The sequence below is a fragment of the Leucoraja erinacea genome, chromosome 5 (genome assembly GCF_028641065.1).
Source record: "Leucoraja erinacea ecotype New England chromosome 5, Leri_hhj_1, whole genome shotgun sequence".
Taxonomy (NCBI): domain Eukaryota; kingdom Metazoa; phylum Chordata; class Chondrichthyes; order Rajiformes; family Rajidae; genus Leucoraja; species Leucoraja erinaceus.
The window spans coordinates 29,126,146-29,150,440 of record NC_073381.1 but is presented as its reverse complement, the minus strand read 5'-3'; the positions used below and the strand labels follow the sequence as shown (position 1 = coordinate 29,150,440).

Here is a 24,295-nt window from a genome sequence, read left to right as displayed (position 1 = left end):
TTTTTTTGGATTGCGGTCGACATACACAATCTGTGGAATTCATTTGGCGCAGAAGGGTATGGGGGGGCTACCCGAACCAATCACTTCCAAAGGGTCGATCTCTTTTAAGACAGAGATTGAAACCTACCCATTCCTTGCTAAAAGTGTCGGATAAAATGGAGAGAAAGGCATGAGAAGGGATTTTTTTTGACGGAGAGTAGTGAATCTGTGGAATTCATTGGCGCAGAAGGCTATGGGGGGGCCAAGTCATGGATATTTTTAAGACAGAGATTGACATATTCTTGATTAGTGCAAGTGTCGGAGGTTATGGGGAGAAGGCAGGAGAATGGGGTTGAAAGAGAGATAGATCGGCCATGATTGAATGGCGGAGTAGACTTGATGGGCCGAATGGCCAAATTCTGCTCATAACTTATGAATTTATGATGCATAGCTGCGTGGGCCACAGCAAGCCTCTCTGCAAATTGGCTGGAAAAGGTTTTGACAGCCAGCTGGTAAATATTTCAAGACTTTGAATGCTTCTCGATGAAACTACCATTCAGGACCGTTCAAAGCCTATTATAAATTAATTAAACCACTGAAGCATTGAAACATTTTACTAAGTGGTTTTTAATCACTTAAACAAGAACAATTAAGATTAAATCAAACAATTAATTTAAATGTGTAAATGATCATTTACATCCATTGTCGCCTGCAACATTGCCTCTCCTTTCAAGTAAATAGCACAGCTGTGCCAACGCCAGGGCCTAACCTATCACAGGTTGAGTGTGCAGGTTCCCCAGCCCAACTGCAGGGAAATTGCCATGAGTTTGTATTCATGAGGATTCTAACGCCAGAGTGCCACAAGACAGCCACCAGTGGAGCTCAGTCAGCACATTCGCGATTCACCCACAGAACAGGAGCCCAACTAACAAACCACATGGAGCGAGAGCCACCTACATCTCTCAGTAAATTCTAGTCTGGTGTTCCTCCCGCCATTTTCTTTCCTCAAATGTGCCAGGCAGACGTAAACCACAACTCCAATGGTGTGTCTGATGCAGGCACATTGATTAGACTTCATGAAGTCTTGAAGGAACAATGCTCAAACTTTTATTTTGAGCTATTGGGACATTATCAAATCCAATGGTATCCCCAGTTATTTGTTTTCCCCACAACACATTCAATTAAAAAAAATCAACCTAAGTTATCTTAAATGCCACTGTTACTTTCACAAGAGGATTTTATTTTATGAATCACTCAGAAATAAGCAGGTCAGCTATTGCATAAGTGCAACAATTTCTTTCAAGATATAAATTAACAATACTAGAGAGTATACACAAAGTGCTGGGTCAGGCAGCATATGTGGAGGAAAGGAACAGGCAATGTTTCCATCAGGGTCCTTCTTCAGACTGATATTAGAGTTAATGGCTTCTCTTCCTCCTCTTCCTCCTCCTCATCTCCCTCCCCCCTCCCCCTTCATCTCTCCCTCACCCCCTCCACTAACCCCTCTCCCCCTCCCCAACTCACTTCAGATTCTCCTCTGGAAGCCTTTTGACATATATAAGAGATATAACTCAATAAGTTAACCAACCATTTCAACTGGGACGATAAGAGGAGTGGTGTTTGGTATGGAACATACACAGTGTATGTAGTAGGCAGACCTAAGCTTCATTGTATTTATCTTGTTTGCTTTTACTGAACTAATTGGAGCTGTATGCCCAGCTGGGAATTTTGCCCGTATGTTTATCAAACCCACTTGCCAGCAAAAGGCTGGTCAATATGATAAGTGCCATTGGTTCCCCAAAATGAAATTTGCTGTGTCTGCGATGTACCCACACAACAGGCAGAGAAGCAAGACAAGCTGTGCAACATTCCAATGTCTTTAGACATTTGCAATTAGATAATTATTCAAGTAATTACACAAGGGGAAGCCAGCTGTCCACAAATGGGCAAAAGAATGTAGGTGCAGAGGGGTAAGGAAGAGCATATAAGAGGAGGCATCACAATGATCCTGGAGGTACAGCGAGTGAAATTCATCTGAGCAAAGCAGACAATAGAAATTTAGTTGCAAAACCATACAAAGGTCACAGTGGAATGGAGGCCATTTGGCCCATCAAGTCCTTGTTGGCTTTATACATTTGCAGTTCAGATATTCCCACAAGCATGCATTTTATTTTTAGAAATTTAAAACAAGATTGCAGATGCTTTAAATCTAACAGAAAAAAACAGAAACAGTTGAAAGAATCAGCTGGTCAGATAGTTTAGTTTATTTAGTTTAGTTCAGTATCAGTGGAAAGGGAAAATAAGCTAATGCTTCAGATCAGGGAAAGAGAAAAGAGTTGTTTTTTTCTGTGGTGGAGAGATGGATAGAACAAAGAGGATATCCGTGAAATCAAATAGCTTAATGTGGTACAAAAACAGGAAATGCTGGAATAAAATCAGCAGCATCTTTGGAAAGAGAAGCAGTTAATGTTTTGGATCTCTAACCTTTCCACAGATCTGTCTTTTCTGTTTTTATTTCAGATTTGCAACCATCTGAAGATTGTATTTATTTTTGTGTATTGGTTGTTGTGACAGTTGGAAGCAGATTATATTCATTTGTCTGTGCTGTGTGCAGCTAATGGCAGTGATGTGGGACATGCCCAGTAGACCCGCCTGTACAGTTTCTCTCCGTTGTGGTAGAACCAGTTCTTTACATCATCTTTCATCATTCTTTGAACCTGTACTGTATTTATAAAGCCCAGGATCCGGTATGCCTTTCCAATCACTTTTACAACCTGCTTTGACATCTACGCTAATTCATGTGCATAAATTAAATGCAAATTCTTGATCTCATTTACTTACCTTCCTTGTAGTTTACTATCCTTTCTAGTTCTGGGTTGTTGGTGCCTTGTTTTAACATCTCCTTATTTCCAAATTGGTTGCAAATTGTCGGCAGGGCTATGGATTTATTACAGTTTTCCGATTCATCTCCGGTTCTGATTTTTGTTCCCTTTCCAATAACCCCCTCGCCCTCCATCACCCATTTTTGCCCCCCTTGTTCCATTTACTCACTAACCCCACAGTTTATCCATTAACTCTCCCACTCCCCCAATCTGGTTCTGGTTCCATCTGCCCTTCACCTCTTTCCCAATGGCTCCCATTATCACCTTCCTTACTTGCCAGGTGCAAGCACAGGTGGTCACAACGCACTCAGAGCTACCACAATGTTCACCCTCCTGTCGCCTCACCTGGAATCCATCTGTTTTTCATTTCTACTTCCATTTACCATCCACCTCTCTCTGTGTCACAACTCCACCCCTTCCCTTCCCCTGCCCAAGCTCCATCTGTAGGTCCAGGATATTGAGTTGGATGATCAGCCATGATCATATTGAATGGCGGTGCAGGCTCGAAGGGCCAAATGGCATACTTCTGCACCTATTTTCTATGTTTCTATCTGCCCATTATTCCTCACCCCCTCTTCAGCCCACAATCACCTACTAGCCACCATCTCACCACTCACCCTCTCCATTTTATACTGGCTATCCTCCCTCCCCATTCTCAGATCTGATGAAGGATTGTTGGCCCTAAATATTCACAATTTCTTTCCATCCTTGGATGCTACATCCAAAAGATTGTTTGTTACTCAAGGGTTTGTTCTTGGTTTTGAACTACCACCGATGTTGAATTTACCACGTTAAGATTTACTGGTTCCTAGGTACACCCTGTAAGAAGAATACTTTGGCGGCTTCAAAGAATAGAACTGAAGGTTGTGCGATACACTGGGAAAGGTAGGTTCAATGGATCAGCTCCTTCCACCCAAGGTAGGGTAGTATCACAGACAAAAACATGTCACTCATACTGCAGGCCCAGATCAGTATTAACACCACATTCGCTCCCTGCCCTTAAGACGACTGGTTAAATGTGAGCCACTTTCATGTTCATATGTTATAGGAGCAGAATTAGACCATTCACCCCATCAAGTCTACTTCACCCTTCAATCGTGGCTGATCTATCCTTCCCTCTCGACCCCATTCCTTCCATCATAACATCGGGAAAGAAAGTGCTAACGGTTACACATTATTGTACAATAAATAAATGAACATTTTGATTACCTCTTGAGATCCTTCCTTGAACGTCTCTGTGTAGGTGGTGTCAGGAGTCCTTCTTTGCGACGATTGTGCGTTTGAGGTGAAGTGGTCAGTGTGCATATTCCGGTCATAGATGACGGTGCGCTCAGGATGTTCACCACTATAGGATGCCGGAGGTATTCCCACCGAGTAGTTATTTGGGTGGGATTCCGTCTTGATGGAATGGGGTGGTACAGTTGTAACAGAGACCATGACAGTGGTGTCTGGGGCGGTGAAGTGGTTCACTTTCTCGTGTCCAACAGTGTGGTTGGGCAACACCAAATTGACCGGCAAAACTCTCAGCTGTTGCACTCGGCTGTCTGCTGTGGATATAACCGGCTGGTCGGCTGCAGACGACATGGAGTTCCTTGAATGCAAAAATATTATTTTTAAGTATATTATGGAGGATTGATGACATTGCAAATCGCCTCTCGAAATTAATTGCCAACTCCCTCATCTTATTTATATATATATTTATATATAATTACATCTTCTCCAGCCAACACAGTGTGGCGGCTCCCAAGGGTCGGGCCATCCTAACTGTCAAACCCCTCGGCACGGGAATAGTTCAGTCCGGAGGCGGCCCTTAACCAGAGGGTTTAAAGGCAGGAGATTGGGTGCCATCTTTCTCTCGTGGACTTCCCTACTGCCGGGAGGAACACAAATAAAGGTGCCTCTCGAAATACCAGCCTCCTCTCTTTCGTTTCGAGACCTACGCACCACAACAGTGCTATTATGGAGGAAAGAAAATAACTTTAAAAGTCTTCGTTAAAGCTTTAGTTTATAAGATTTATTCACAATTCCAAGTAGTATTAAAGGTGTCCTCATGATTTAGATAACATAGGATGATAACTACAATGCTACTCCCTCTGATTAATCAATGTACTGGATGGAATATTGTAATGGAAGACTTAAATATCATATATGTACTTAAATCACGGACTAATTTAACATCAATTTGTCGATCTATTGTCATTCTTACAGATTGAGTGTGTTTAACAGGACACAGCTTGGTTCAGTAACACAAGCAGTAGAAAGCAAGAAGTTGCTCAAACAAGTCTCAGCCAAATCTGTTAGACTTAAGTTTAAGTTTAGTTTAAGTTTAGAGATACAGCGCGAAAACAGGCCCTTCGGCCCACCCAGTCCACGACGGCCAGCAATCCCCGCACACTAACACCATCCAACACACCCAACCGGGACAATTTACAATCTTTTCCGAAGCCAATTAACCAACAAACCTGGACGTCTTTGGATTGTGGGAGGAAACCAGAGATCCCGGAGAAAACCCACTCGGCTCACGAGGAGAATGTACAAACTCCGTACAGGCAGCACCCATAATCAGGATTGAACCCGGGTGTCTACTGCTGTGCCACCGTGCTGGTGGGTGAGAATTGTTAGTTCTCAACTAGGCTTCCAGGTGGAGTGTCACAATATGGGAGGCATTGTATATCAGATAAAGGGGGGGGGGGGTTACAAAAGCATAATGTTGTCTGCTCACCCTGTTTGAATTGTGCCTCCTTCTGGACGATCATAAATCATCATTGATATTGGCTGTGAAGGAGGCAGCATGCCAGTTCGTACTCCCCTTCTAACACGAGCGGGATGCATGGGAGTGAGCAGTCTTCAACCAGAAAAGCAAAATGGAGAGAAATGGTAAAATATTACAATTTTAAAAAGACAATGGAATAAAAAAGTCCAAAAGTAAAACACGCTGGAAGTCGGAAATAACACAGGAAAAGTAGGACAGGCAAAAATCAACGGAGGGAAAATCCGTGAATGTTCATCAGGTTTACTCTGTTTTCCCTTGCCTGCTGACCATATTCTGTTTTATAACTGGGTAAAAATTGCATCAGGCCTTGTTGCCAGGTATGGATAATCATTCATAAATTGTGTTCATCGTTTTGTGGCACCGGAGTTCTCGGAAGTGCTGACTAGCCTTTCAAACTTGTTTAGATTGAGAAGAATAATCAATGGGGATGCAATTTACTGTCACAGGGAGCAAGTCATTTACCGTATCTTAATATGAGCCATTCTCAATCCATTCAAACGTTTGAAAGAAATTAGAAAAACATGTTTGTTGGAAAGAGTGCAGAAAATATGTACAGGGATGTTGCCAGGAATGTGGGCATAAGCTAAAGGAAGGTTGGGCGGGCTAAGACTTTAGTCTTTGGAATACAGGAGGCTGCGAGATGATAGTATAGAGGTGTATAAAATCATGAGGGGAATTGATAGTATCAATGCACAGCGTTTCAGACAGAGCAGGGGAACCAAGGTTTAAGACATAGGAGTCAAGAGCAGATTCCCAGGTGTAAATGTTGGACAATCTCAGTGAAGGGCTCCAGCTACACTGGTGGTAGATCACTGACAGGAGATCACCAGCAGAGTTCAGCCAACAACTTATAGGTTGGTGCATTCATGAAGGATTCCCCAACTGGGCAGAGGTTAAGAAAGTAAATGCTGTCAGTTTCATGTGAAATACTATAAGATCCTAGCTTTCATTGATGTGTGACATGGGAAGAGAGAACGTTATCGGTATATAAACACCTGTTCACCTGATTTGGGCCGAGGGCATGGACTTTGAAAAGGGGAAATGAATTGAAGTGGGACAAGCGTGCTTGCTAATCAGTTGCTCGTGCCTTCTGTTTCATTCAGGTCTTTGTGGATAGTTCTGAACAACCTGACAGGCAGGTAGAACTGACAGGCATGCATAACTCACTATATGAGTTCACTTGGGCAATTACACGAGACATAGAAACATTGAAAATTATGAACAGTTTTGATAAACAAGCAAGAAGGGTTGAGGTATGGGAGTTGCCATGAGCAGGAGAATGTTTTTTGTTATGGAAACTAAGGGGTTGGATATATACTTCAAAAGGAAAGGCAAAAATCAGTATCTTAAGGAAATAGCAGAGCTATGGGAGTAAATATATTGATCATTCAAAAACCCGAGAGGCATAATGGGCTAAAAGAAGTTTCTTCTGCCATTTTGAACATATCATTCATCATAATACTTCTACCTTTTGTTGTGCTCAGAGTCCATATTAGAACTTTTCTCAGGTGGTATTGTCCTCTTCTCCCTGGGAACCTAAAGTTTAAAAGATGTTTCAATATTTTGTGAACAGCATTTTTAGAATAAATCATCCACAGGTGTTTTCTACAAATAGTTTCTGTACAGTCAGCGAATAAACTCAGTCTTAGCTTGCACTTGCAATTAAATTACAAGTGCATTTGAAAATTCCTTTAACCATTTCTAAGGTTACAGTTAAAATTATTGCCCGGCAGTAGAGAATATTTAAAGGAAGTACAATTATATTATTTAAACAGAATTCTGATCTAATTCAACACTGCTGTCTTCATTTACATTCTGTGTCATCTTCACCGAATATGTGATTCTGTTACATTCTGTTTGCAGTTTGTTTGGTTGTTTGTTTGTTTGTCTTTTTGCACAAAGTCCGCGAGCATTGCCACTTTTCATTTCACTGCACATCTCGTATGTGTATGTGACAAATAAACTTGACTTGACTTGATGTACTCAGTTTAGTGTGGCTAAATTCCAATGCACACTCCCAATTGAACAGTTCTTTAAACTGTCTGAATGGGAGCACAGTCACAAAGAGGAACTACAATATTAAGTTAATTGACAAAACTATGGAAAATGGATTGGACCCAAACGAACAGAACTAAATACCAACTCAGTGGCAATCCAAAATTGGGTTCCTATGTATGGATGATTTAGTATCATGGGCAGGTATGTGGGTCCGTTGCCTTCTGCACCCTATCGTAACCAAGGAAATCTGGAAAGGCATGCAGTGGTCATTTTCAGATTCAACTTGAGCTGCGGCACAACAAAGGACACAACGAGGCTTTGTCAGCAATCTTAGAGCTAAACTAAGCAAAAAATATATATTTTTCAGACTATTTCTTCTGCTGTTGTTAGTTTTCAAAAACCAATTGATAAATATCCAAGGCAGCGCACTCATTCAGAGGTCATTTGCAGTGGACAATGTAGATTAGATTAGATTTGTTTATTGTCATTCAGACCTTTCGGTCTGAACAAAATTTTGTTTCATCTGTAGTCATACATATAATAAAAAATGACAAAAACACACAATCAACACAAATTTAACATCCATATGAGTAACAAGTGTAATCGGCAAAGCCAGATCAAACTACAAACTGTCGCAGCCTTGGTGGATGATTTGAACATCACTCGACATTCAAACAGGTTGTTCCTTTCATTCAATATGGAGTATATTGGACCACCAAATGTGCATACCTTGTAATAATCGTAGAGTAAGCCCAGAGCGGCAGCACTATCATCATCTCCATTGATGCTCATCATGGCCTTAGTGGCAGCAGTCAAGGGGTTTTCCAGAAAGGATTTCCATGCTTCATCTTCACTGGTATAAGAACGCCGTTGGGGATAAAGTGGCTCATTCTGTAGTACTAAGACCGCTCTCTTACTGCAAAGGAGGCGAAGAAAAGTTGTGAGAGGCTATTTACCCTTTAAGAAAATAAAATCCCCATAAGAGTAAACAATTGAGTTTCGTGCCCCAAATAAAGAAGTATTCAAGCAACTTTAAAAAAAAATGCAAAACCTGTAGTTCCAGTGTTGTTTCAAAATGGGTAATTTGCACAAACAGGTTTAGCAACAATAGTTTGTGACATAATTTCTGCACCATTGTGATTTTTAAAGTTTTGTCTTTAGGTATACTGGCTTGCTCCCAATCAGTCACACAAATGATTCAACTAGTATATCAGATTTTAACATCGAAATAAAACTGCATGCAGCTTTGGACCTCCACATAGCAACAATTTTTTAGAAGCTGAAATAAAAATAGGAAATGTTGAGAATACTCAGCAGGTCAGATAGCATCTCTGTTGAGAACAAGAGTGAACATTTCGGATTAAAGACCTTTTATCATAAAGTCAAAAATCAAAAATGTTTTCACTTGCAGGAGCAGGAATGAATGCCTGTGATAGGGGTGGAGACCAAGATAAACTGAATGACACAGGTGGTGGTGGCGCTGACAGAAAGAGAGAGTGAGGCTTTTAAAATCAGAGATGATCTGTTTGAAGGAGATATAAAAATATAAAATGGAGAGAGCAAAAAAAGGTGGAAGAGAGAGAATTAAAAAGTTTTGTTTAGAGATATAGTGTGGAAACAGTCCATGCCGACCATCGAGAGAAAAGAGAAATAAACATTAGAAACATAGAAAATAGGTGCAGGAGGAGGCCATTCGGCCCTTCGAGCCAGCACCGCCATTCATTGTGATCATGGCTGATCGTCCACCATCAATAACCCGTGCCTGCCTTCTCCCCATATCCTTTGACTCCACTAGCCCCCAGAGCTCTATCTAACTCTCTCTTAAATCCATCCAGTGACTTGGCCTCCACTGCCCTCTGTGGCAGGGAATTCCACAAACTCACAACTCTCTAGGTGAAAACGTTTTTTCTCATCTCAGTCTTAAATTACCTCCCCTTTATTCTAAGACTTTGGCCCCTGGTTCTGGACTCGCACAACATTGGGAACATTTTTCTTGCATCTAGCTTGTCCAGTCCTTTTATAATTTTATATGTTTTCTATAAGATCCCCCCCCCCAGTGAATACAAGCCCAGTCTTTTCAATCTTTCCTCATATGACAGTCCCACCATCCCAGGGATCAATCTCGTGAACCTACGCTGCACTGCTTCAATCACAAGGATGTCCTTCCTCAAATTGGGTGCTTGAACATGAGATACAAAACACTGCAAATGCTAGCAACATGAAATAAAATGGAAAGCTGGAGATGCTCAAAATATCAGTGCATGCAAAGAGGGAAACTGAAGTAACATTATGCAGTTTGATGAACCCTCATCAGAACTGATTATTTCTGATTCAAATTGGGTAAGCTGATTACCTAAAATTATTGGAATTCGGTGTACATACCAAAGACTGCAAAGTGCCAAGTTGGAAGATGAAATGCTTGTGCTCACACTTACATTAGGTTACATTAGAATAGTGCAAGAGGCCAAGACAGAGGTCAGGATGGGAGTGGGATGAGGAATTTTACTTCGGAGTCACGTGAGTGACTACGTGAAGAACCCACCCAGTGCGCAGGCGCGGCATTACGTCAGCAGCGCAACAGCGGCAGCAGCTGGAGCCAGGCTCTCCAGCGGCAGGACAAAGACAAGACCTCAGGTAAGTGAGTCTTTTGTATTACAGAGAGTCGCTAGCATGGCTACCCGCAAGCGACCAACGAAAAGGACTGCCTGCCCAACTCCACCCGAGGAAGGGTCAACATCTGGGCGGCAGCCACCAGCGGCGGAGGAGTTGTTTGAACGCTCCCGCACACCCGACGCCGAGCCGCTCCCTGGGCCGCCGACTTCGACGCCCCGCACAGGGAGAAAATCTACCCGGAAAACGGACCGGCCGGTGGCCTCCGACTCGTCGGAGGAACGGGAACACTCTCCACCGGCGAAACGGGGAGACAGCCGCTTAAGCTGCATGAGGCAGCTGCTCGAGCAGATGCTTGAGCAAGAGATGCAGGCAAGGCATCTTCAAGGAGGACGGGCTGTGGCCTCCTCCAAACCATCACCACACCCTTCTGTTCCCTCCTTGTTTGAGGTCAGTAAGGGAGGCCAGGACTGGGCTGGCCTATCGCAAGGGCAGGCGGACGACTGCGCAAGCATGCCAGGCGAGCTGGAGGAAGAAGAGCTGCTGGGTGTAGTTAGCAGGTATGCGGCGCCCCCGAGGACCGGAAGGATGCTAGAGCCAAAAATGGCGGCTAGTATAAACAGGCTCTCCAATAAACCGTTACAGGAGAAAGTCCTTCAAGAGGCCCTCGACACATACACGGCGCCTGAAAACTGCGAAGCGCTTCGAGTGAAGACCGTAAACGGCCAGATATGGAGCCAGCTGGGACAGCATATCAGGACACAAGAGCTGAAGATGCAGCGTATCCTGAAGCTCCACACCGCAGCCATCACCGCCTTTGCTCGGTCCACGGAGAACGTGGAGCTCACTACACCTCAGCAGGACGTGCTAGCCCTGATGTGCAACACGCAGTTTGAATTAAACAACTTGAGGCGTGAAAACATCAGGCCTGCCCTCAACCCCAAATACGCGGGGCTTTGCAAAGCTCCAGCGCCAGAGAAGGAGGCGCTGCTATTTGGGGCCGACTTGGGGAAAAGGCTCAAGGAGCTGGAAGAGGCTGCCAAACCTGTAGGCCTCATGAGGGCAGGACCAGGACCGAGCAGGGTGAAGACACCCAGTTGGCAGCATGCCTCGGCATCCACCAGCAGATACCGAACTGGTGAAAGCCTGGTGACCGCTTCCCACTACCCCCAGAGCTCTTTTTTAGAGCGGGGCCCAGAGCGGAGCCGTGGGAAGATACGCCGCCCCACCACAGCACCAACAAGGACACCCTCGGGCCAAACCCATCATCGCAGACGCTCCCAGAAATGAACATGGAGGTAGGTGGGTCTGGTTCCTGTCAACATACACAGACAAAGGGTGTTGTACTAACAGGAGGGCGTTTAAGGTTCTTCAAACATGTTTGGTGCTCTATCACTAACAACAAGTTTATACTCAACAGTATATCAGTGGATACAAAATTGAATTTAAACCAGGCATAGAACCGCCGGTTCAGCACATACCCCAAAGGGTATTCCTTCCCACAGAATTAGAGAAGGTAGAAGGACAAGCTGAATTAGAAAGGCTCGTGTCCAAGGGCATCATTGAGAGGGCCAGACACGAGCCATTGGAATTTGTATCGAATATATTTATCAGAACCAAAAAAGATGGTGGATGTCGCATTATCATTGATTTGACATCACTAAATCAATCTGTTGAGTATCAACATTTCAAAATGGAGACATTTGTTACTGCCAGACAACTGATCTCCAAGGGATACTTCATGGCAAGCATAGACATTAAGGATGCTTACTATTTAGTACCCATTCATAAGGATCATTTCAGATATCTGAAATTTATCTGGATGGGGCAACTATGGCAGTATAGAGCATTACCCAATGGTTTAACGACAGCTCCCAGATTATTTACTAAAATTCTTAAAGTAGCCATGAAAAAATTAAGAGAACAAAAACACTTAGTCATGGCTTATTTGGATGATGTTCTCATAATGGGGAGAACCAGGGAACTAGCTGTCGCAGCAGTCTTAGCTACTAAACAGCTCCTTGAAACATTGGGATTTGTTCTACACCCAGATAAATCAGTATTGAAGCCAACAACTAACATGGACTATCTAGGCTTCACCATCGACTCTATCCGTATGACTGTCACTCTGCCAAGGGACAAAACGGCTGCATTAGCACAAGAATGTAACAACTTAATCACAAAAACACAACCAAAGATCCGGCATGTTGCCAGAGTCATTGGTAGTATAGTAGCAGCATTTCCAGCTGCACAATATGGCCCCTTGCATTATCAAAATTTACAGAGAGCAAGGACATATGCACTACGTCAAAGTAGGGGGCATTATGATCGAACTATGGATTTACCCGCTGAAGCCATATCAGAACTTCAGTGGTGGGTAGATAACATTTGGCACAGTTACAGTCCTATCGCCGTCACCAATCCTAACATAGTCATTACGACGGATGCCAGTGCTTTAGGCTGGGGAGCTACTAACTCTATATCCAGCACAGGTGGCAGATGGACTAATTCAGAGGCATCGCTACTACAATCACTAGGCATAAATTATTTGGAGATGCTGGCCGCCTTTTATGGGCTAAAAGCATATGCATCCGATATGCGGCACGTGCATGTCAGGTTAATGATTGACAACACGACGGTGGCGACTTACATCCAGCACATGGGTGGCATAAAATCAGTATCATGCGACAAATTAACTACTATAATCTGGCAATGGTGTGTCGAGAGACATATTTGGCTATCAGCTGCCTATTTACCAGGCAAGCTAAACACAGTGGCGGACACCAGGTCACGAAAATTCAATGATAACATCGAATGGATGTTAGACCCAAAAATATTTGCTAGAATTGTTAAGCAATATGGTACGCCAGATATAGATTTGTTTGCGTCTAGATTAAATCACCAGTTACCCATGTATGTGGCTTGGGAACCAGACCCAGAGGCAGCAGCGGTAGATGCCTTCACGCTGGATTGAAATTTCTTCTTCTATGCTTTCCCTCCCTTCTGCCTCATCAGCCGGGTACTCCAGAAAATACAGGCAGACTCGGCTTCAGGTATTCTGATTGTACCCGACTGGCCTACCCAACCATGGTTCCCAGTTTTCCACGACATGGTGGTAGAGTCACCTATGGTTTTTCACAGCCACCCACAATTATTGACGAACCCGGTATCCGGCATAAGCCATCCATGCCATCAAAATTTGAAACTCCTGGTTTGTAGGTTCTGACCAGGCCTTACCAGGGATTGGGGTTATCAGAATGAACAATCACCACCATGTCGGCGTCCCTGCGAGTCTCTACCAAGAAGCAGTACTTGACCTACATCAAGAAATGGGAGCAGTACTGCTTGGATGCAGGGACATCATACAAGACAGCCTCGATCACGGACGTGTTAGAATTCCTGGCCCACTTGCACCATGACCAAAAGATGAGCTACATTGCCGTCAATGCAGCACGGAGCGCCCTGTCCGCTTACCTCATGCCCACAGGACATCATAGCATTGGGTCCCACCCACTAGTTATAAAACTCCTCAAAGGGATTTATAATACAAAACCCCCTACACCCAGATACACCCATGTATGGGACATAAGTGTAGTTTTATCACACCTTAGAGGTTGGCCTCCGGTGGGATCCCTTAGTCTAGAGCAATCCACACTCAAGACCCTCATGCTCATGGCGCTCGTCTCTGCACAAAGGGTTCAGTCACTTCATCAACTAAGACTGGACAACATGGTAACCACCCCAGACTGCATCACATTTACCATGCCGGGGTTGGTAAAACAAAGCAGGCCAGGTATGCCCAACTCGCCGTTAATCTTCCGGGCCTATCCTCCAGAACCTAGGCTGTGTGTAGTGACCCATCTATACAACTACGTAGACACAACCCATACGCTTAGAGGGAGTGAAAAAGCCTTATGGGTCAGCCACAAAAAGCCTTTTGGACGGGTTACCAGCCAGACTATATCTAGGTGGTTGAAACAGGTCTTAAAAGCCGCGGGGATTAACACGGATGTCTTTAAATCCCATTCTATCAGGGCAGCATCCACGTCAGCGGCGGAACGGATGGAGGTTCCCATAGACCACATCCTAAGTACAGCGGGATGGTCAAGGGAATCAACGTTCCGGAAATTCTACCACAAACCGCTGATGGAGAAGGACTTGTTTGCGGACAAAATTTTAGAATCTGCAAATTTATAATTTAAGCCCAGGGGAGCTATTTTTTGTTATTGTTTAAATAAACATTTTTGTTTTTCAAAAAACTAACAAATTCGTTGGTCTTTAGATACCACTTCCTCCCTCGATAAACTTCGGCAGTGAGTGATATAGCTGTTACACGGTTTGAAATCACAGACCTTTGAAGTCTTCACGTAGTCACTCACGTGACTCCGAAGTAAAATAGTGAGATTAAACGAGTACTTACCAGTACGAAGTTTGATCTGTATTTTATGAGGAGTTACGATGAGGGATTACGTGCCCTCCGCTCCCGCCCTCATTGTATAGATCAAACTCGAGCTGATGTCTCTTTAATCTTTACTATCTTTACTTCAATATTGTGTCTACCTGTGATTCCACACCGCTGCTTGGAAGTATGCCGCGCCTGCGCACTGGGTGGGTTCTTCACGTAATCCCTCATCGTAACTCCTCATAAAATACAGATCAAACTTCGTACTGGTAAGTACTCGTTTAATCTCACTATTAAAGTGACAAGCAACTGGAAGCTCAGCGTTGTCTGTGTGTGCTGAAGGGACAAGTTCTGCAAAGCGGTCACACAAGCCGTGTTTAGAGTCATAGAGTGATACAGTGTGGAAACAGGCCCTTCGGCCCAACTTGCGCACATTGGCCAACATGTCCCAGCTTTACCAGTCCCACCTGCCAGTCCATATCCCCCCAAACTTGCCCTACCATATACCTGTCTAACTGTTTCTTAAATGTTAGGACAGTCCCAGCCTCAACTACATCCACCACCCTTTGTGTGAAAAAGTTACCCCTCAGATACCTATCAAATCTTTTCCCCTTCGCCTTAAACCTATACCCTTTGGTCCTCGATTCACCTACTCTGGGCAAGAGACTCTGTGCATCTATCTCAGTGGTTCCCAATGTTTTTCGTCCCGTTTACCCCTAGCAACTGTAATAGCACATAACAATGTTATTTCACTTATTTATGAGCAACTAATGATGAACAGATACCGGTATACCTGAACCGAACACAATCAGTCAATGAGAAAAGATATGTACAAATCCAAAATCAATAAATTTACCCCTTGGGTCGGCAAAATTTACCCCCCTGGGGGTCAATTTACCCCAGGTTGGGAACCCTTGATCTACCTGATCTATTCCTCTCATGATCTTTCTGAATCAAACTGGGTAACTGAGCGGCACGGTGGCGCAGCGGTAGAGTTGCTGCTTTACAGCGAATCCAGTGCCAGAGACCCGGGTTCGATCCCGACTACAGGAGCTGTTTGTACGAAGTTGGTACGTACTCCCCGTGACCTGCGTGGGCTTTCTCCGACATCTTCGGTTTCCTCCCACACTCCAAAGACGTACAGGTTTGTAGGTTATGTAAAAAAATGGCCCTAGTGGGTGTAGGATAATGTTAATATGCGGGGATCGCTGGTCAGCGCGGACCAGGTGGGCTGAAGGGCCTGTTTCTGCGCTGTATCTCTAAACTAAACTAATTTTATACACCTCTATAAGATCACCCCTCCTCTTGGTTTCTCCAACATAAAGACTAGCCCAATGTGAGCACCAAATGCAGTATAGTTGATTGCAAGTAGTGCCAATAGTGTTTGGATCCCTGGATATTGGAAGGGAAAGAGAGAAAAGGGGGTTGCATCTTCTCTGGTTGCCCAGGAAGATGTCATGAAACAGAGTAGGTCCCGGTTGGAAGAACAAACAAGGGAGATGGTTGTTTTTTACATTTCTAAGTTCTCTCCATTCTGGTTGAAGATTATCAAACAGGAATATTGACTCTTTCATTCTACATGATATTCCTTATTACCCACAGCTTTTTCTGTTTTATTTCAGACTTTGTGCAGCTGCAGTATTTATTTCTACTGTGGTTGTTTATCCAAACCCAAATTCCAACGTGGGAAAAACCCTTGACCTTGGCATTTCTCCCATTCATCAAAAAACAAATATGAGCGCTGACACCTGTTAATATAATCCTCTTAATTACTTGCTTATTCTAAAATTATTCAAATCATCTCTATGAAGTGATTGTGCCAAGGAAATTCCTGATACATTTATCCACCAACAAACAACTTGAAAGACTTTGCAGCCCTGACATCGTAACTATCGTTAGGTTGACCACTCCTTCAGCAAGTTCAGCCAATCCCCATCGAAATGCAAAGCCAATCCCTCCATGTCAATGGTTACACAAAAAAGCTGGAGAAACTCAGCGGGTGCAGCAGCATCTATGGAGCGAAGGAAATGGGCAACGTTTCGGGCTGAAACCCTTCTTCAGACTGATCAGGGGCGGGGGTGGGCGGGGACAAGAAAGGGAAAAGGAGGAGGAGCCCGAAGGCTGGGGGATGGGAGGAGACAGCAGGGGGGCTGAGGAAGGGGAGGAGACAGCAAGGACTAACAAAATTGGGAGAATTCGATGTTCATGCCCCCGGGATGCAGACTCCCCAAACGGAAATCCAACGCCACTGAGTTAGACCAGGCAATGACATGGTGTAGCAGGTCCAATACTTATACACATATAGCCCATGCATCAGCTGAAGACATTTTAGAAAAGGCCACCTTCATCCTGAGTCCAATGCAACCTAAAGCTAAACCACTTTAAAATGCTATGAAGGCAATCTGCCTCTACAAAACTACCAGAAAACAAAGAACAAGGAAACATTATTCATCAAAAATTTAAACACTGCAGGCATCGGTTATCTGATATAAAAACAGAGAAGGTTACGCAATATAAAATGCTGTGGAGAGAAGCAGAATTAATGCTCCATATCTATCATCTTCCGGCAGAACTGGTTACATATCTATTATTCATCCTTCTAGTGACATTTTATAAAATATATCTCATATTTGCATATATTTTCCTTTAACGAATGGTTGAGTACTTCTGGTAACAAAAAACCCAGATTAGAGACCGTACTCTCAGAGGATTTTGAGAACAAGCTCCAGAAATTTGATTAGATAAGTCAGATTGCCATCTTCCAGCAGGTGCATGCAGGTGGTTTTTATTCATAAAGTAGTGACATTTGCCTGATGTTCAGCTGTTTATTTATCATATAAGACTACCTGGTCATCTAGTTTTTTACAGTAACTACTCTGTCCATTTCCCTACCTGACAGAAAGTGGCCCCATTGCAGAAGCAAATGTACTGTGTTTAAAGTATTCTGCTTCTTTCATAGTTCCTCAGCAACATGGTAATCAAAGCCCACATGCACCGAGACCTGAACAATATTCAGACTTATAAGTACCGATTATTCTGAACAAATTGTGGATTCCATCCATCTTGAGACACTTTTGAGATAATGCTGGGCTCCATGATGCAACGTGGATTTCTAATAGTGAATAAAAAGGAATTCAAAAGTTGTAGTTGTGGGTTCAAGTTCTACCAGAGTCGGCATTCATCTGTCCAGTGGACCAATGTTAGGTTGCACTGTGGCGTAGTAGGTAGTGCTGCTAACTCACAGCTACAGAGAATCATGACCTATCTGTGTGGAGATGGCTCTTTTGAGTATTCCATTTTCCCCAAAGTCATGCATCGATAGGTTACTTTTTCTCTGCAAACTGCCCCTAGATTCTAAGTGAGTCTAATGCCCCTGTCCCACTTACAAAACCTGAATGGAAACCTCTGGAGACTTTGCGCCCCACCCAAGGTTTCCGTGCGGTTCCCTGAGGTTGCAGGTGGTTTCCAGAGGTTGCAGGTAGTGGAAGCAGGTAGGGAGACTGACAAAAACCTCCGGGAACAGCATGGAAACCTTGGGCGGGGCGCAAAGTCTCCAGAGGTTTACCGTTCAGGTTTCCGAAGTGGGACAGGGGCATAACATTGCAGGTGAGTGGTAAATAGGAACGTGAGAATAGGATTAGTGTAAATGGTGCTGGAGGGTCGGCATGGACCTGATGGGCTGAAGAGTCTGTTTCATGTTATATGACTCCATAATCTTCACCAAACATCAATTCCATGAGAAACGCAGGGAGCAATGTCACCATTACATGAGACTCTTTTCATCCTCACTAACACCTTTATCTCCCTCACTCTAGAGGGACGGTGGACCCTCATTCTCAAAATCTCAATGCAAATATTTGTCTCCACAGGGTCAAACAGGGTTAAAATTGGCCTCGTTTAGATGCGGCATCTTGGTCTGCATGGACAGCGGGCCTGTTTCCGTGCTGTACGACTCTACGACCTTGATGGTGGGGATCCTTCCTGATAGATGTTGACTTCTGGAGGCAGTGCCTCATGAAGATACTTTCGATGGAGAGGAGAGCTGTCCTCAAGATGGACTGGGCTGAGTCCATCATTCTCTGCAGCCTCTTCCATTCCTGTGCATTGGGATTGCTATACCAGGCCATGATACATCCAGTCAGGATACTTTCTGCAGTGCATCTGTAAATATTTGTTTGGGTATTTTATTAGGAAACATATCAAATCTCTTGTCAGGAATTGAGGGCCTGAGCTAGAGGAAAAGGTTGGGCAGACACAGGAGACTGAGGTGTGATCTTATGGAGATGTATATAATAATAAGAGGAATAGGTAGGGTGCTTGCACAGACACCTTTACCCAAGAAAGGGAAATAAAGAACCATAGGCTTAAGATGAATGGGGCAAGATTTAATAGGAACCTAATGGAAAACATTTTCACTCAGAGAGGGTATAAGGAACAGGTTGGCAAAGGAGGCTGATTAGGCAGATATTATAACAACATTGAATAGACACTTGGACAGGTTCAGGATAGGAAAGGTTCAGAGGGATGTGGACCAAATGCAGGCACATGGGATTAGCATTGATGGGGCATCCTCGTTGGCACTGCCATTGGGCCGAAGTGCCTGTTTCCGTGCTGTATGACTCTATCTTCTATGTCTCTTGTACGCTGACAGATCCCCATTAATGGTTCAGCCAACTACAGTTGTATTTCGGCACATTTATGGATGGCATTCAAGCTGCTCTTAGCCCTACCATCATGGGTGTAAAGAAAGTGGAACTGGGGTTAATTGAGATGCACTTGTGTTGATGAAAATATTGCCACAAATCCACATTGATTGATAAGAAAGTCAAGGAAAGGAAGATACAAAGCCCCAGGTCTTAGAGCTTGGTGATGAGCTTGGAGTGGATGAAGGGTATTGTATGCTGAGTTGTAGTCAATGAACAGCAGCCTGACACATGTGTTGCTGTGATCCAGAGCAGAGTGGGGGGCCAGTGTGATAGCATCTTCTGTTGACCATGTATAAAAATCATGAGAGGAATAGACCGGGTAGACGCACAGAGTCTCTTGCCCAGAGTAGGAGAATCGAGAACCATTGGACACAGGTTTAAGGTGAAGAGAGAAAATAATCTGAGGGGTAACGTTTTCACACAAAGGGCGAATGTAACTAAGCAAAAACAATTCTAGGAAGATCAGGGATGCTGGACAATTTCAAACTGCAACTACATACAGTATTAAACACACAATTCTAGCGGGAATCACAAATCAGCTAGTTGGCAAATTGAAGAGAATTCAGCTTAGGGCAACTAATGCAACTAGCCCAGGACATAATGAAGACTGATCCCGAGGATGTCCAAACCCCCAATCCTGGTAGATTGCTATCTAGCAAGCGGTTGTCCTGAAGGCATTCCCTCTCACCTGCTCCTGGTGTGGTGATACCAGCCAACATGACCCCAATTCAACAACTGCAACTCACAATCTGCCTCTGCTCCTGTTGTATCTAATTTGGTCACGGGTACCACTCTCAAAAGAAAATAGGCAAATCCCCATTCAATAAATAAAAGTGAGATCATTAAAGTAGCGAGAAATTATACTGTGCTTGTTCCATCAAAGAACAAACCAGAACGTTTTATCTGACTTTCTCATTCATACAGTTGTGGTCCAGATCTACAATGAACTACAGAGAAATAGTCAGTAAATAAGAAGATGCAAAATGAGAGACAAATAGATGCATGGAGACAGAGAGAGAAAAAAATCAACAATGTCCTGACTCAGGCAAAATAGTGAATTCAAGACAATTCCTTTGATAATCTTTGGAAATATTTTTCAAATTACAAAAGGATAGTCTTTAAAAAATTGTTTGCTTTATTGTAATATTCCTCAGATTCTTGATAATGCATTAGCTTTTTGCCAATGACAGACTGAATCGTCTGCTTAGAGTTTAGTTTTTACACTTTATAAGGAATGGTTTAAGTTAAGTGACTTTCTTCATCAGCATTTCATGTGATCGCCTTTCTCCTTTCAAATTCTAAATCTAACAGAAATATTTTAAAAGGCCAATTTCCTTAAGGCATGTGGTAAAGGTCTTTGCATGTAAGACCATAACATTATTGAGTGTAACTGTTTACAGTAATGACATTCCGTGACCACACCTCATCTTAAGTGTGCACCCCTAAGCTGTATCTGATTAATCCTGACACACCTAAGAATTTGCAACACAGCTCTCAGTCAGCTCAGCTCACATTGCTGCAAATTAAAATATGTTGCTTATTTTAACCAATTTAGCATCTGAGCTAATATTATGGTTTTGTATCCAAATACTCCACTCACAGTTAATAAATGCAGTGGAATTATTCAGTTGCAGTTTGCTCTACCGCGCCTGTCTTCGTCTCATCTCTGAGACATTAAGAAAATATTTACAGATGCTGCTCCAACCAAGTACTTCATCAAAATTGCTGTATTTTTCAGAAATAATGATCCTTCCACAGTGGATTAAGTCACTAACACGAGGCTTTGCCACATGTAAGGTGAAGGAGGAGAAGCTGTGATAGATTTGAAATGCCTGGGGCATTTGATCATATCCTGTACACAAAGTATCGTCTAACAACCATTTGAAAAGTAAACAGAATAAAGCTCCATAGATCTGGAATGAAATTCTGTAGCCTCCAATGTTAAAATGCAGTCCTGAAAAATTTGAAGTTAACATATTCACCAAAATAAATTACATTTATTTAGGATTATTTACAGGCGTGAATATTGAACATTCTAATTTTGAGCATCTTAGAAACAATGAAGATCAAGCATGTGATGAATGAGCATTGACTAGTTCAGAAAAACGTAACAGGCAGCAAGTATCACCAGATTCTCACAGAATGTTTATGAAAATGAGGCCCACATCTATTGTGCCTCGAAAATCAGGGAGAATGGCTTTGGGATTAGTCAAATCGAGCTACCAATTATCCAAAGCTGGATTAATGCAGTGGATGTAGTGAAGTTGAATCAAGAAACTATGGTCTGATTGAACTCAACTATATAGACAAGCAATGTGGAATGACAGGAAGGGGAGGTCTCCTATCTGGTTACTAACTGGTTATGGTACGTAACCTATCGGCACGGACATTGTTTCTTTACTCAGAGAGTGGTAGCGGTGTGGAATGAGCTTCCAGTGGAAGTGGTGGAGGCAGGTTCGTTGGTATCATTTAAAAATACATTGGATAGGCATATGGATGAGAAGGGAATGGAGGGTTATGGTACGAGTGCAGGCAGGTGGGACTAAGGGAAAAAAAGTTGTGTCGGCACGGACTTGTAGGGCCGAGATGGCCTGTTTCCGTGCTGTAATTGTTATATGGTTATATGGAAGGGCCGAGATGGCCTGTTTTCCGTGCTGTCATTGTTATATGGTTATATCTTAAAGGCTGTGCTTTGGAAAAGGAGAATGATATTACACTTTTTTTAGGGTACATCTCAATGGGACACAATTATATAACAAGTTCTGGGCGATGGGCACAGATATGGCAATGACAGGATATTCATGGTCACAAAAGAATAAATTGAACAAGTTCATTGGGCTTGAGTGTGGCATTTCTGAGGACAGAGTAATGACAACAGTTATGAAAGAAGAATAACATCTCTCTAGCTGCATCAAGTCCATCAAATAAAATGTTTCACTCTTTACGTCCAGTATGATTTGTAGGGGTGGGGTAGTTTGCATGTACGTACTTGAATGTTGCATGTCTGCAAGTTCAGAGACACAACAGATTTGAGCTATCTTGGTATTGTTTATCCATGGTAATAAAATCAATTATATTATCTTAAAGCTATTTGTGGGAGCTTCCTGTGCACAATGGACAACTTCATTTCTCTATTTCACAACATGGACTAAAGTTCAAAAGACTGCAATAGCACTTGTGACTTCTTGAGGTTATAGAAGGCACAATCTATAGGAGATACTAAGAAACTGCAGATCCTGGAATCTTGAGCAAAACAACACAGTGCTGGGTAACTTTATAGGTCAGGGGACATTTTCGGGAGGGAAATGGACAGATGCTTTGGGTCAGGAGCCTTCCTCAGACTACGTATATATAGCGGGTGTGTTTCTCTTTGAAAGATTCCAGTCATAAAGGCTCTATCAACTTGGGATGTTTAAGTTCATAAACCTCTGCATATAGAGCAATCAAGTGGTTAGTAACCTTCAAGTAGTTAGTAATCTGCAAGTGGTCAGTAATTTTCGAGAAATCATATGCAACAAACGGCTAATTGTGGTAATATTACAGCACAAGTGTACAACCAACAAATGTTTCCTTCCACTGAATATTCAGGGTCTGGTGACGAGTGCGTGGGTTCAGCCCACTGAGCTACTCCACAACCACAAAAGATGGAGATCCTCCCCAGTCAATCCTCGGTCTGGTGCAATTTTAATTCCAATGGGGTTGATTTACCATCAAGAAAACCAGGTGATGGTCTGGTGATGGTCAGGGTGAATTCTTGTGACCAACTGGCTCACCCCGCAGAGAACCAACGAGGTCTGATCACCCGACCATTTGCCCAATCCCCAAATGCCCAAAAGGAATTATACTCCAATCTGAAACCAAATCATCTGCCCAAGTCCCAGTTTTTTAGACAAAGTGATTCACTTTAATGGTACCTCTTAGACTACATCACGATCCAAGGAGTGACCACAAGGACATCCACACTACTCCCAACTTGACGGCTGTTAATGATTGCTGGACCAGACACCACCTCATTCAATTGGTCATCTTCATCAACCTAGTCCTTTCATTTTAATTGGCGAGTTACAGAAAATGTTGAAGATTTCAATGACCCTACTAAGAGAGATGTACTCAATCGCTACACTTGGACAACTACTGACTCCGAACAAACATGAGCCATGGAGTGATTATAGTGTCCAGTCCACAGTCCACAACAATCAGCCCCAAGGCTCAACGTCTCTGCCAGAAATTACCGAATCTTGTTTAAAGAGACCAACCAGAAGATTCAAGAATTCACTAGTCATACAAGTATGGCATTCTTTAACAAGAAACACCATTAGGTCTCAAGGTGAGGGGAAAACACAGATCTATAGCCGTCCATATATGTTATTCTCAAATTTTTCATCCCACCCATAACTAGTAGTTCCCCATAACACCAGTTGACCATTGAACTGAGTTGTAAAAATAACAAAGCTTTCACAATTAAACCGTAACCAGTGTCAAGTTAACCGATCTGAAGTCACCAATAATAGAGGTTCTACAATTGGTAATAGTGCCCCTTGGAATCCAAGCAGAAGAAACATCAGAGGGGTCCCTGATGTTTGCTGGGAAGTACTGACACAAAGATTGTAGGTAAACAAAAAAGCTGGAGAAACTCACGCAGCACCTATGGAGCGAAGGAATAGGCAACGTTATGGGTCGAGACCCTTCTTCAGACTGATGTGGGGAGGGGGGGTGATAAGAAGAAAGAAAGATGCGGAGACAGTAGGCTGTGGGAGAGCTGGGAAGAGGAGGGGAAGGAGTGAGAAAGCAAGGACTACCTGAAATTGGAGAAGTCAATGTGCATACCGCTGGGGTGTAAACTGCCCAAGCAAAATATGAGGTGCTGTTCCTCCAATTTGTGGTTAGACTCACTCTGGTCATGGAGGAGGCCCAGGACAGAAAGGTCGGATTTGGAATGGGAGGG

General features: G+C 43.3%; 1 protein-coding gene across 1 annotated transcript in view; it reads right to left on the bottom strand.

The window, feature by feature from the left end:
• The window catches only part of LOC129697081 (grainyhead-like protein 1 homolog), a 91,145-nt gene that overhangs the window by 54,484 nt on the left and 12,366 nt on the right, over nucleotides 1-24,295 (bottom strand). Inside the window, 4 exon segments of the mRNA XM_055635299.1 lie at nucleotides 4,071-4,452; nucleotides 5,584-5,706; nucleotides 7,103-7,170; nucleotides 8,362-8,548. Coding sequence (XP_055491274.1) covers nucleotides 4,071-4,452; nucleotides 5,584-5,706; nucleotides 7,103-7,170; nucleotides 8,362-8,548 — 760 coding nt within the window.